The 14,539-nt window shown below is 34.2% G+C and overlaps 1 protein-coding gene across 1 annotated transcript; it reads right to left on the bottom strand.

Annotated features, from left to right (window-relative positions):
• Positions 1–3,334: 3,334 nt before the first annotated feature.
• LOC106135324 (uncharacterized) lies at positions 3,335–6,380 on the bottom strand. Its single transcript, XM_060945641.1, has 2 exons — positions 6,312–6,380; positions 3,335–4,251 (listed from the first exon to the last, which is right to left on the bottom strand). Exon 2 carries the CDS (start codon positions 4,234–4,236, stop codon positions 3,343–3,345), a length of 894 nt encoding a protein of 297 aa, XP_060801624.1. The 5' UTR covers positions 4,237–4,251; positions 6,312–6,380; the 3' UTR covers positions 3,335–3,342.
• Between the last annotated feature and the right edge of the window lie 8,159 nt (positions 6,381–14,539).

The following is a 14,539-nucleotide window of genomic DNA, read 5'->3' on the forward strand; positions in this document are numbered from 1 at the left end:
ACTCGGTAAAAAAATAGTTTAAATCTTGAAAATGGATATTATTACTGTTTTTGCTAAATTCTTCAGAAAATACGGAAATTTTATTGTTTAGGCAAAACTGAGAGCTTGTTACCAAATATTGTAAAGTCCAATTTACTTTACGAGCTCGCGAGAAAAGCTTAGGTAATGATATTAGATGTAGCAATAAGTAGGCAGAGATCATGGCAATTGGAAGATGTAGTTTCTCCCTATCAGTCCAATAAAGACGTGATCATATCGCATATATGCAGGTACACGGTACGGGAACAGCTAAATTTGTATAAATAAAATGGAATCAAAACGTCGACTTGACATTTTGTACCGCCCGCGCGGGAACCGGCTCCAATGGCGCGTGTAATGCAAAACGCTACAAGGAGCAAAAGTTCCGCAAAACGTCGTGATACCCAACTTTCTTACCGGTACAGTCAGCACCATAGTGGGTCATTCACTTTAATTCGTTAGGATACCTTTGTAAACTTGTAGTACATATCCTTCCTACTACTATTATAAAGGCGAAAGTTTGTATGGATGTATGGATGTTTGTTACTCTTTCACGCAAAAACTACTGAACCGATTACCATGAAATTTGGTATGTAGGTAGCTGAAGACCCAGAATAACACATAGGCTACTTTTTATCCCAGAGTTCCCGCGGGATTGATAGGGTTTCCATGCGGACGAAGTCGCGGGCGGCCTCTAGTATATAAATATTACTCACTATTTTCTTGTTACAGTGTAAATTTTTATGCAATAAAGATATTACAAACAAACAAACATTTATATGATCATGTCTTTTTTCCCTTTTCAGCTAACAGTCTCGAAAAACTGAAAGGCCACGTTCAGCTGTTTGGATTCATGATGGAGTGGATATTCAAATAGCGACAGGTTGCTAGCCCATCGCCTCAAACAAGAATTAAGTTTGTAAGGTTTTTCCTTGATTGACTTTTACGGGAAGAGAAGCAGTTGGTTTTCACTGTTTTCATTGCTACCGAACCAGCAATGAAGCATGCATAGGGAAGAGATGACGTTGTTATTACTCTTAATGCTGGGGATGGCACCGTCCAGTCCAGTAAACAGGTCAAGTGCATGTCAGGTCCAGTTAATAGGTCAAGTGCAAGTAATATAAAGTACTTGATCGATTTTGTTGAAACCAAATCTTATCTTACGCAAAGGTATACTTTCCGATTTCTTTTTCTCAGAATGAATTTTTACAGTATTACTTGCTATTGACTGTACATTTTATGTAAAATGTCCGTTGAATCTCAATACACGATGTTGCTTCCGCTGTGCTAGGAAGTTTTTGCAGTAATGGAATTTGGATAATGTCACATCTAACTCTTAACGTAAAAATACATAGGCAAGTGTGAAATTTTACACCATATATATAGGAATATACATGAAGAAATGTGCAATCAAAATTATATTTTACTTGTTTATGTTTATTTTTCTAAATTTTGTTTTACCAATTTGAATCGTGAATATTCTTGTAGCTTGCTTAACAAGACGTATGCACCTTGTACTTTAAGTTTATTAATGTTTTTTACTATTATTAATCAAAGTTAAATAATATTAAAGATAAATTTATTTTTATCTGTTTACGTCTGTAAATTAAATGTAATGATATAAGATTACTATCTGCTATCAACAAAAATTGAGATTTTGGTTTGCTTGCTATTTTGATTTACAAATTCAGAACTTACATAGGTACATACACATATAGTCACGTCTATATCCCTTGCGGGGTAGACAGAGCCAACAATCTTGAAAATACTAATAGGCCACGTTCAGCTTTTTGGCTTGATGGTAGAAATGAGATTCAAATTGTGTTCCTATTCTTTTTTATTTGTGCCGGGGACCACACGGCATTTATAACTTAATTCAAAGTAAGCAGAGAGTTTGCATTGCACCTGATTGAATTTCTAAATAAAAGTCAATAACTGTTGTTTTAAAATATAATAATTTATCTTTATAATATTACCTTATGGATTCATAAAAACAATATAAATAAAGTAAAATTGTGACGTCAATAAGAGATATCTATAGATATAGATCGTGTATCCAATTTTGAAAATAAATCTATTTTATTTTATTCTAAAGTTAGAAATAAGAACTTTATTTTATGTCATCATCAATAGGTACTTAATATTTCAGAATTACACACCCTTACATTTTATACCTATGCAATTTAATCAGAAGTTACAAAGGTATAAAACGTAAGGCTGTTTGCCCAGTATCAATAAGTGGTCTATTATTAGGTAAGTGTTTACCGATTCTCGTGGGTTGTTTTAGCAAAATATTTTCTCTACCAGCACCCACTATTTATTTGGCTGCTCCCGAACCGACCATGTTTGATTTATTTTTACAACCGGCCTTAGGACCTTTGATGTGGGCATAATGTTTACATTCCGTTCGGGGTGTGACCCTGTAATTTTTTCACGCGTAGGTACTGTTGTTATTTGTCATAATCAATTAGCAAAGAAAATATATAAAATACTTAAAGGACGGGCTGTGTTTGAAAATAATAAGGGTATTGTTAAATATAATACATTATCGTTGACAAAATATATGAATAGCGTAATAAATTTGAAATTATAATCATTTCAGAAGATAAAAATAAGTCATGATTCGTTATTATCTGAGTATGGTTATGGGTGAATTTAATTTTTGGGTTTGACAAGATTACTGGTTTTTACACAGAGCATATTCTGACCTCAGTAGAAAAAGCTAGACCAGATTGGATGTTTTCAGTCACTTTTAAAGACACTTAAAGACTATTTTAGTGAAAATAAGATCTATAACTCACCTATTAAGAAACAAAGAATATTAAAGTTAAAATAAGATCTAAAAGACTCACGATAAAAATAATATTTGATATTGATATGAAAAAGTAAGGACTAAATTATGTTGCCAGATAAATAAATATGAATTCTGATTATACTACTACTACCAAACTTAAAATCATTTTAATCAAATTTTCTAGACAAAAGGTGACACCTCGGATGAAGAACATCACAGTTAAAAAAGTTATCATATAAGAATTCGTTCATATATCCTTATCTTGTACTAAGTTGGAACATGCTGATATATCTGAGATTCAAGCTCTGTTTAATTCAGGCACCAGTCTCTTGCATTATTTTTTTAATTTTTTATACTGGTTAACGTAACAAATTCATAATAAAGACCTTAGTCTGAATTAAAGAATAAAATATATGGTAAAATTATTAAAACCAATCAATTAGTTATAATTTATTTATTTAATTCTCAAATGTATATGACTAATTAAGGATTTTAGTATCTACCAACTTTTTCTTAAATTCTTCAAGTTTTTAATCAATAATATTGATTTTAACCTGTTCCAAAAGCTTAGCCTTACTCCGGTTAATCTTTTTGTATTTAGGATTGGCTTTTACCGACCGTCTTATGCTACTTCTTATCATTATTCTGTTAAAAGCCTCTTCTTGACTGGTATCATCGCTATCGTCGTCAGAAAAATGATTGTTCATGCTATCATTCAACTTCTTTGGCGTAACTACTATTGGTACGGCTGGTTCCTCCGAAAACGCCGAATCATCCAAGACAATCCTTTCGTCATCGCTTATTGGACGATCATTACTAAATTGACGAGTAAATATTCTTCTATTCAATAATGGAATAGTTGGAACTTCCAACGTATTTTTCTTTTCTTCTTTCTTCTTACTATTACTATTACCAGGCTTGTATTTCATTGGGGAAAAATCTACTCTGCGTAAAAACCCTATGGAGTCTGCAAATCTCCTACTACACTTTCTACTTGCTTTCACTTCGATTTTTAAATCATCTATTTTGGGACTTAAGTCTTCATTTTCCAAAACGATTCCTGAGTCAGAGTTGGAATCAATGACTATTTCTGGCACAATAAAGTCTGTTTTGACGTTTAATTTTATGTTCAGTTCTTCAATTGTTTCATTTTGCTTTTTGATGATTTCATCTTTTTCAGCTATTTGTCTGTTGATGGATTCAGTCCTTTCATTTAAATTAGTTTCGTACTTCAGAAGCTCAGATGACAAGAAATCCAATTCTTTTTTCCTATTGGATTCTAATTTTTTGATGATTGCTGATTGCTTGGTAATGACCTCTTTAAGCCTGGTTATTTCTTTCTTATGTGTCGTAGTAATGAACTTAATAAGGTTAATTGCTTCTTGTAATGTTGTTGGCTCTGGGTATTCTTGATTGACTGACATTCTTAGTTTGAAAATCTGAAACAAAACGTATAAACTTATTAATATATTTTACAAAAGTATTATACCGCGTTTTTACAACGCTTAGTGTAAGATTAATTTACGTATTAGTCCTAATTCGAAATGATAGGAAATTCATTAAAACAAACAAAAGTAATTTAGCTAATAGTTGTTGCACATTCAGGTGTCACTGATACAGTTACTACCTATAGCGTTATTAAAATAACTTTTAAAATCAATTTAACAAACAGATAGTATTTGTAAAATGAAAGAATATTATGCTTGACTATTAGTATTTAGTTAATGGTAATTGGAATGTTTCAATTTCACTATGACGCATATAAAATTATTTCTGTAATGCGTGATAAATGAACATTATTCTTGGTTAAAAAAACGAAATTTTGCATTAACAAATTCCAGTGAAGTAAATAATATATATTATTATTTTGAGAACATATTAATTACATACTTTCATATATTGAAATTTGGCACATTCGAAAGTTTGTTTTCCGCAGTTATAATAAAACATCTGGTTATTAGATTGAGCCTTTGACCGAATTTATTAAGGTATTAAAATGAAGGGTTACAATCTTGAAATGTCTTTTAATCATAGAAATATATGGAGTGGTCCTATTCTAATGAATTGTGAACCAAACGGCACTAACACACAAAGATAAGAAGAATAAACAGAGATAGTTCTTTTTAACTCAGCAGGAAACTACGCGGACTTCAAACATTTCTTCAATACATTGGCTATAAACTTTGAATCAACACGTAACAAAGGCCAATATTTTCTTTCTTTAAGTGCTATCCTTATATTATTAGCCAGGTGTTAGACAAGAGAATTCACTGCGTGCCACGATAGTTTATATACTGGACTATACACAGACCGTTGTGAAAACAATGTGTTATTGTTCGGACCGGCTTGGCTGACCCGTTCAAACATATCTATTTTATTTCAGCTACATTTCCTATGATGTTTTTGTTAATGCCAATTGTCTGATGAGAAGTAGGGTAATTTTTTCTAGATGTTTTTATAGGCACGTTATGTTTTCTTCTATTGTGATTACTAGATTGATATGTGAGGATTCTAGACTGATACAATATTAAAGAAAAGCTAATTTACTATTGAATTTTCAGTGTATTTAATAAATATATACTAATCCCGTTTTTAAAAACTTTTCCTTATTAATGTTCAACCCATTACAATCTTTGCCAAAAGAGTGGCAGCCGGTATACACAATGTTTTTCTTTGTTTATATATTACAAAAAACGTGTTTTTTTCGTATATTTTTTTTTTGTTCAGTATTAACAAGTAACAATGTTAACAAGTAGACGCTTAAAATTTCCACAGAATATAAACTTGTATATTATTATTTTTTTTAAATAAATAAATAACAATAAAGTAATAATTAAACGCCCTCCCTACAACAAACGTTATTTTTAAGCAATTTATTGGCCGATTTTAATAAACAAGTAGAAACGTGAATAAATATTTAACTGAAAAACATGATGATGGTATGGAAACCTTCGTGCGTGAGGCCAACTCGCACTTGGCCGGTTTTTTCACATTAAATAGAAATGGAGAAAAATAAGATATCTAACAATCAAAATATTCAAAACAGCATTATAAATATCCAAAAAAAATTAAGTTAAAATAAAGTTCAACATATATATACCAATATTTTGTTTAAATACTTTATATTATACTAATAAATTCCCGAAAACATTTCCGTAGCTTTTTTTATTTGGGGCCTACCAAGGTAAGGTACAAAAATAAGTAAAGAACATGCTGTGACAAGATTTGCAGTATTATCCAAAGACCACTTGTTTAACTCCAATAAATTTACCTACCTTTGGCAATGCTGCCAGCCTTCTAGGCACACTCTCGCAAGTTAATTCTATGCAGGGACTGTACAATTTGTAAATTTAATTTTAGTTTGTAATTATCTTTTTTCTTTACATTTTATAAATAGTTTTAGTTTATATAATAAAGTTACAGTACACATACCTACCTACCTACAAATAAAGCCAACAAAACAACTTAACCAAAAAAAAAAGTAAAAATAAAATCATACCTGCAGAACTAATCCCACACAATCCAATAACTAAATGGAACAATTGACACTCTGCCGCCACTGGATGGTAAACACTGACTGACTGACTTGCCAATTACAAAGCAGGTGTTGAACTTGACGTTTAAAGATAACACACAGGTTAAGCAATTGTAACCCTAATAGTCACTCGAAGGGATTCCTCACACCGGTTCCATGAGAAAGATTACCACGTTTTAATAATAGTTTTATTTTTAATGAATGCAATTCTCGTGAATATGCCAATAAGTCTTAATGGCCGAGGGTAATTATGTTAACTTTGACGTAATTAGTTTGAGCGACCATTATTGCAACGAAGGACTAATTGATTGATGCAATATATGCCGTATGGATTTCTGGAAGACGATTAAGGTTAATGTTGATATATTTATTGCCGTGTGGTTCCCAGCACAAATATAAAAGAATATTATCTTTATTGCCATGTGGTACCCGGCACTAATATAAAATAGAATAGGACCATTTCATTTCTTTACCATGGAGGTCGTAAAAGGCGATTAAGGGATAGACTAATAGACTTGGGATTCTTCTTATAGGCGATTGGCTAGCGACCTGTCACTATTTGAATCTCAATTCTATCATTGAGCCAAGCAGCTGAACGTGTCTTTTCAAGACTGCTGGCTCTGTCTAACCCGCAAGGGATATGGACTTGATATATTTACGTTTAAACTTGGTGGAACCCAGGGCTCCTACTTAAAGAGGAGGCAACCGAAATATGGGCTTAAAGAATGATGTTTATTGTATTTTGTTGATAAGAATTACCTTTGCATTAGTTAATTTTCGTAGATATGTATTTATGCCTAATTTTTATACCGATATATATATAATAAATTGCTGTTAATTAAAATAAGGGAATGTTGTGATGTGAAAGAAGATGTAGTTACAGGAATAGAAAAGGGTATGTTAAGATGGTTTGGTCTTGTGGAGATGATGAATGCAAGCAGGTTGACTAAGCAGATGCAAGGAGAGTGTGGAGGGAAAGGTCGGAGCGGGAAGACCTTAGACGAACGTATCTTGATCAAATTAAGGACATCCTAGTAAAGGGTCAGGTCAAGAGTACCCGGAACCGCCGAGCTTGCATGAAGAGAGTTATGAATGTGGATGAAGCGTAGGAAGTGTGCAGAGATCGTGGTAAGTGGAAAGAGATAGTCTCTGCCTACCCCTCCGGGAAAGAGGCGTGATTTTATGTATATGTATGTATAAATTGCAAAGGAGTATGATGGGTGTGAAATTGAGTGACAGGATAAGGAACAGCGTGATAAGGGAATGTTGTGATGTGAAAGAAGATGTAGTTACAGGAATAGAAAAGGGTATGTTAAGATGGTTCGGTCATGTGGAGAGGATGAATGAAAGCAGGTTGACTAAGCAGATATACAAGGAGAGTGTGGAGGGAAAGGTCGGAGTGGGAAGACCTAGACGAACGTATCTTGATCAAATTAAGGACGTCCTGGTAAAGGGTCAGGTCAAAAGTACCCGAAACCGCCGAGCTTGTATGAAGAGAGTTATGAATGTGGACGAAGCGAAAGAAGTATGCAGAGATCGTGGCAAGTGGAAAGAGGTAGTCTCTGCCTACCCCTCCGGGAAAGAGGCGTGATTTTATGTATGTATGTATGTAAATTGCAAAGACACTTATATTATAAAAGCATTTTTTTGTCACAAGTCCGTATTTTTCAAATATTCTGGAACTCTGTCTACCCAATAAGCTATAATGACGTAACAATGCAATAAATTAATTAGGTTTTAACTGGCGTATGCCATTAAATATTGCATAGCTTTAATTAATTAATGCGAATCGATTACTTAATAAGATGGCGTAGTATAACCGCTACCCATGGCTTGGTCTGAATATATTCACTCTTGCAGTCATTTATAGTCACATCTATATTCCTTGCGAGGTAGACAGAGCCAACAGTCTTGAAAAGACTGATGGGCCACGTTCAGCTGTATGGGTTAATGATAGGATTGAGATGATTGAGATTCAAATAGTGACAGGTTGCTAGCCCATCGCCTAAAAAGAATTCTAAGTTTATAATCCTATCCCTAAGTCGCCTTTTACGATGGGAACCTATCCATGGGAACGAGATGGAGTGGTCCTATTCTTTTTTATTGGTGTCACACGGCCTAAATATATTTTTTATATACATATGTATATTAACTATTACTCTCCGCTTCGCTTGCATGCGCCGTACCACGTTTATAACGATCTTCTATTACTATATATACGTATATGACTGACAAACAATGCAAAGCCTACATCAATCATCATAAAAAATTATAAACTGCATGTAGTTTTCGAATATTATGCGTTATATAATAATATATACAACGCGTCAAAGCTACAATTCAAAACTTACTTGCAATAAATTTTCACGAAATTGTATAACGTAGAATAACTTACCGTGAAATCACTGATAATTTTAATAAGACTTAATCAGAACTTCCTCATTTTAAATGGCATTTTGAAATTATAAATTCTCGTTTTATTGTTACTTAAATACCTCGGAGTACACTTGAGAAGTTAGCCAATTATAAGTTGCCATGACTTGCCACAGTTACATTAAATTCCCGCTATAGAATGTAATATCTTTGTTCGCGAAGTTATATACTTGTTTTGAAGTGGGTAATACAGGTATTTGTTGGTTGAAGATGGTGCCTGTGACTTTGTCCGTGCCGACTTCGTGAAAAACGTGATGAAGATTCATCCATATTTAAGGCTCTTTTAGTTACATACTAAAAGAGAAGAAGTGAGAGGTTTAAGGAATAGGGGAAGAAAAAAAAAGAGATGGATGGACGGCATAAAGGTTAGTTTGAGTAGAAAGGGAGTGACCGGTGAGATGACAAGTGACAGAAGTAATTGGAAAAACTGACACACGTAGAAAGTGGGAAGGGTAGCGACAAAGAAGAAAAAGAAGAAGACAGTTAGTGTAGTATAGTTTGTATCGTGTACGGTGTCCAGGTTAAAAAACAAATAAAATAATGCAATATAGTTATAGAAATTAGGGAGTTCCTACATGAGCAAAAAAAAAAAAAACAATCACCTATGGATTTTTTAAATATTTTTTTATTGGACTATGAGAACAAAGTTTGCATTAAGCATATGTTATTACAGCGTGCGTCACGTTCAGACGAGGGCTTGACGCGTCTTCTTTCTTCCTTTTCGGCAAAACCGTGCAAGAGGCTGCCAATTGGAGCGAACCTAGACCTTGGACTTTGCCTGTTTGCAATACGAATACGAGTAATGCAAACATCAAAGATTTGAAACTTCATGATTTTAAAATTAGAACACAATGACAACTATACTCCATTTGACAGTGACATGACCTTAAACATAAATAGCAACATAAATCTGGTGGAAAAAAAATTTAACAAACACTCTAATATATACATACATATCATCACGCCTATATCCCTAGCTGGGTAGACAGAGCCACCAATCTTGAAAAGACTGATAGGCCACGCTCAGCTGTTTGGCTTAGTGATAGAATTGCGATTCAAATAGTTACAGGTTGCTAGCCCATCGCCTAAAAGAAGAATCCCAAGTTTATAAGCCTATCCCTTAGTCGCCTTCTACGACATCCGTGGGAAAGAGATGGATTGGTCCTCTTCTTTTTTCTAATGGTGCCGGGAACCACACGGCACTCTAATTCCGATATCAAAATTCAGATATAAACAGCGTCCATGGTTTCTCCATCCATTCATACGTCGTAATTCTCCCAACATAAATTGCGGGAACAAACAGTATTTTCCGAAGCCATTTACGTAACTTTTTCATTATTCCGGCACATAAATGCCAGTGGAAACAGTTAGAAATCGTCGGTAGCGCCACCTATCTCATTTTTATATCACCTTTGCAAGAAGTCGGGCCATTCGCGGGAGAAACTTCTACGGATACTGGTAAGAATTTAATGGAACCGTGCTAGTGTAAGCGTTAAGCTTATTACACTTTAGTTTTATTTTTTTACTAAGTAGCTTTCGTTTTAGTTTGTTTCCATAATTTAGTTTATTCATACGTACATATAGTCACGTCTATATCCCTTACGGGGTAGACAGAGCAGTCTTGAAAGATTGACGGGCTACTTTCAGCTGTTGTGTTTAATGTTGAAATTGAGATTCAAATAGTGGCATGTTGCTAGCCGACAGCCTACAAGAATCCCAAATTTCAAGTTTATGGGCCTATCCCTTAGTCGCCTTTTAAAATATCCATGGAAAAGAAAATGAGTGGTCCTATTCTTTTTTTAATTGGTGCCGGGAACCACATGGCACAAGTTAATTCATTCATTCAAATAGAACACCATCTACAAAAAAACGACGAATTTGGCGCCACGTACAAAAGAATGCAGGTTTTTCGCAAATCCCATGGGAATCATAGTTTTTTAACGTAACATTATCAAATCGGACACGTTCTAGCAAAAGGTCAGGTCAAGAGTACCCGAAACCGACGAGCTTGCATGAAGAGTGTGCAGGAATCATAGCAAGTGGAAAGATGTAGTCTCTGCCTACCCCTCCGGGAATGAGGCGTGATTTTTGTATGTATGTAGGATGAGAGGTACCCATATCCTTCTCCAGACTCTTAATTATATATCCCTACGTGATATTTCAAGAAGATTAATACAAGCAATTTTGCTCCATAAAGCAAATTAATACATACATATCATCACGTCTTTATCCCTTACGGGGTAGACAGAACCAACAGTCTGAAAAGACTGATAGGCCACGTTCAGCTGTTTGGCTTAATGATAGAATTGAGATTCAAATAGTGACGGGTTGTTAGCCCATCGCCTAAAAGAAGAATCCCAAGTTTATAAGCCTATCCCTTAGTCGCCTTTTACGACATCCATGGGAACGAGATGGAGTGGTCGTATTCTTTTTTTTATTGGTGCCGGGAACCACACGACACAAGTTAGCAAATTAATTAAAATATAATTCAGTGAATAACCCGTGAAGAGGTAACAAACAAACAAACAATTTACTCCCGCTTTTATAATCTTAGTTTGAATTGGAATAAAACACGCCGACAGTTGGACAATACCCTTCCAAGTATCCGAACAAGTCGTGACTACTTGTGACCGCCGTGCGTCAGTGAAACTTACTTTTAATATAACCTTCTGGTAACCGACGAAACGGGTGGTAATTGGAGAATTGCTGCTAAATATATATGTACAATCGTTAAGTTGTAGTATTGATTATTTTTTTTACTTTTTCTTTTTAACAAAGAAATATTGATTCGTTTTTGATTTGGTTCAATGAAAGGCGATGGGAAAGCTAACTTTTTGAAATGGATTTAAAACTGAATAGTGATGTTGCGGGTAGACGGTTAGGTAAAATAAAATTTATTGGGTAGTTTCAAAATGACATATCTTTAATCGAATACTAAGAACGTACAAAGTCTATAAGACATACATAAAATTACGTCTTTATCCCTTGCGGGGTAGACAGAGCCAATAGTCTCTAAAATACTGCTATGCCACGCTCAGCTGTTTGGCTTAATAATAGAATTGAGATTCAAATTGTGACAGGTTGCTAGCCCATCGCCTAAAAAATAGGAATAGAAATCAAAAGCTACTTAGAAAAAAATTAAACTAAAATGTAATAAATGAATGTCGCAAAAAGCGACTAAGGCATAGGCTTATAAACTCGGGATTCTTCTTTTTTAAAGATGGGCTGGCAATCTGTCACTACTTATTTGAATCTCAATTCTATCATAAAGCCAAACAGCTGAACGTGGCCTATCAGTCTCTTCAAGACTGTTGGCTCTGTCTAACCCGCAAGGGAGACAGACGTGACTATATGTTTGTATGTATGAATGACCTAGAGGGTACAGCGCTTTTGAGTAAGTCAGGTATTCAGCGAATAAATCATGTCACCAATCTTTTCTAAATTCGCGTCTACATTTTCCCCGTAATCCTCATAATGTATGTAAAGATAAGAATAAGCGTGCAACAAGCCATAAAAAGTAAGCCCCTATCCCGCTGGGGTACGGGAGTGTTCTAAGATTATTCACATCATAAATTCTGGATTATTTTCCGATATGTTGGTACGTCGGGGATTGGCAACTCTGGCAGCCCGCGAGACTGTTCTAAGTAGGTTATAATACTAGCTGTTGTACGCGACTTCTTTCGCCTTAAATTTTCACTAGATAAAGTTCTAAAGATTTGATGTGATTAGGCGGCCTCTGTAGCGTAGGTGGTAATGTGCTTGCCACACAAGTTTGAATCCTGGCTAGGGTCCTTTTTCTTTTTTTTTATCTAAAGAACATAAAAAGTAACTCAAGAAATACCTACCCGTATTAAATTAGTCCTACTTGTTTAGTTCTAATGTCAGTATGGATGTTTGTTACTCTTTCACGCAAAAACTACTGAACCGATTATGATGAAATTTGGTACGTAGGTAGCTGAAGACCCAGAATAACATAAACGCTACTTTTTATCCTGGAGTCTTCGGGGGAATGATTCCACGCGGACGAAGTCGCGGGCGGCCTCTAGTAATTTATAAATATATATTATTTGAATTAAACAGAGAATATCCAATTAGTAGACGAAATATTTGATGGAGTCAATTATTGATATAACAGATATTTTGATCAAGCGTGATTTCTGGGAAATTAGTCTTGAACACACACGTGTAATACACGTGGAACATTTTACATTGAGATTAATATATGAGATCTCAAAGAAGTTGATTATGTATATCGATAACTGGTAACTTATATTTATACAATACCTAATCTATCAGGCATCGAATATTCGGGGAATTATACCTACAGATTGAGAAAGATACAAACTAACATTTTTAATCCAATCAGAAAGAACGCCCTTTTCTCTCCTCTTCATTTATATTTTTCATCATTTTCTTACCTTAAATAAAAGAGACCTTTTGACACTGAAATTAAGCACATGACCACCATCTCACTGATGACAAAATTATAAATTAAAAAAAACAATAAAGATGAAAAAAAATAAACAATGACTGGACAATATGATTGATACGATATTGTTTTATGGTATAACAATGAAAATAACCGTATCGTCGCAAAATCCTAAATAGTGAAAAGGCATCAAATAAATCTAGAATATGGGACCAATTCTTTCAGAGACAATAAAAATATTTGGCCGTTTCCGTCGAGAGCTAACATAAAAATGATGCATTGGATTGGTAGCAATGCGGATAGCAAAATTTTATGCACATTTCACTATCAACAAAAATGTAAAAAAAAACTATATTTTATTATTTGCCAAAGTAATGGTTATTTCAAATAGTACATCCCTCTCTCGGAACAGCAATTAGAGAGAGAAAAAAACAAAGACCTATCACGTATTTATCCTCTAAGGGGTAGACAGGCCCATCATTGCTGAAAAACTGAAATTGCTGCACTGAATTGTTCGTGAAAAAATTACAAAACTACTTATTTTAACGCTTGAATAAGCCAACGACAATTAATTAAACCTTTATGATCCGACTATGATATCTTAGCATAACTTATAAGTTTGCGTTCAATATAAAATATGGCTGAATGGAAGATATTTTATTTTTATATACATGCGATGTAAAGGATACTCAGTCTTTTCAAGACTGTTGGCTCTGTCTACCCAGCAAGGGATATAGACGTGATTATGTGACTATAATTAACTGTAAGAATGAATATATTCAGACAAAGCCATGGGTAGCGGTTATACTACGCCATCTTATTAAGTAATCGATTCATGGACGTATATCTCAACCGATGTACAGATATCGATAAATTTTTGTGTCTGCATTGTTGATTACCCGGGATGAAACATTTTACCTGAAACTTCTTACAGGATCAGAAAAGAACACCCTCCCAAACAGAAAGTCTAAGTAGAACGCTTCGATCAAGTAAGACAAAAAGTAAAAAAAGCGAAATGTCTTATGAGTAATACTCGTAAGAGACAACTTGCAGAGAATGACTTGTGGAATTAAGTCCACCTGTTGTATATTTTACGTACATAACGTTTAAATAAATATGCCTAATGTAGTTAATCACCCACGTAGCAATAGATCTAAATAAAAACAGTAAGCGTCTATTTTTTTGACGTCGACGGAGCTTCGACTAAAACTAAACTAGGCTAGGAGCTTACTGCTTCATTATGGACTCATAAAAAGGTTACATTTCTTTATTCAAACTAAAATTTCATATTCTAAATTCAAACCAAACACAATAAGGTTTGTAAGTTTCT

The sequence above is a fragment of the Amyelois transitella genome, chromosome 8 (assembly GCF_032362555.1).
Source record: "Amyelois transitella isolate CPQ chromosome 8, ilAmyTran1.1, whole genome shotgun sequence".
Taxonomy (NCBI): domain Eukaryota; kingdom Metazoa; phylum Arthropoda; class Insecta; order Lepidoptera; family Pyralidae; genus Amyelois; species Amyelois transitella.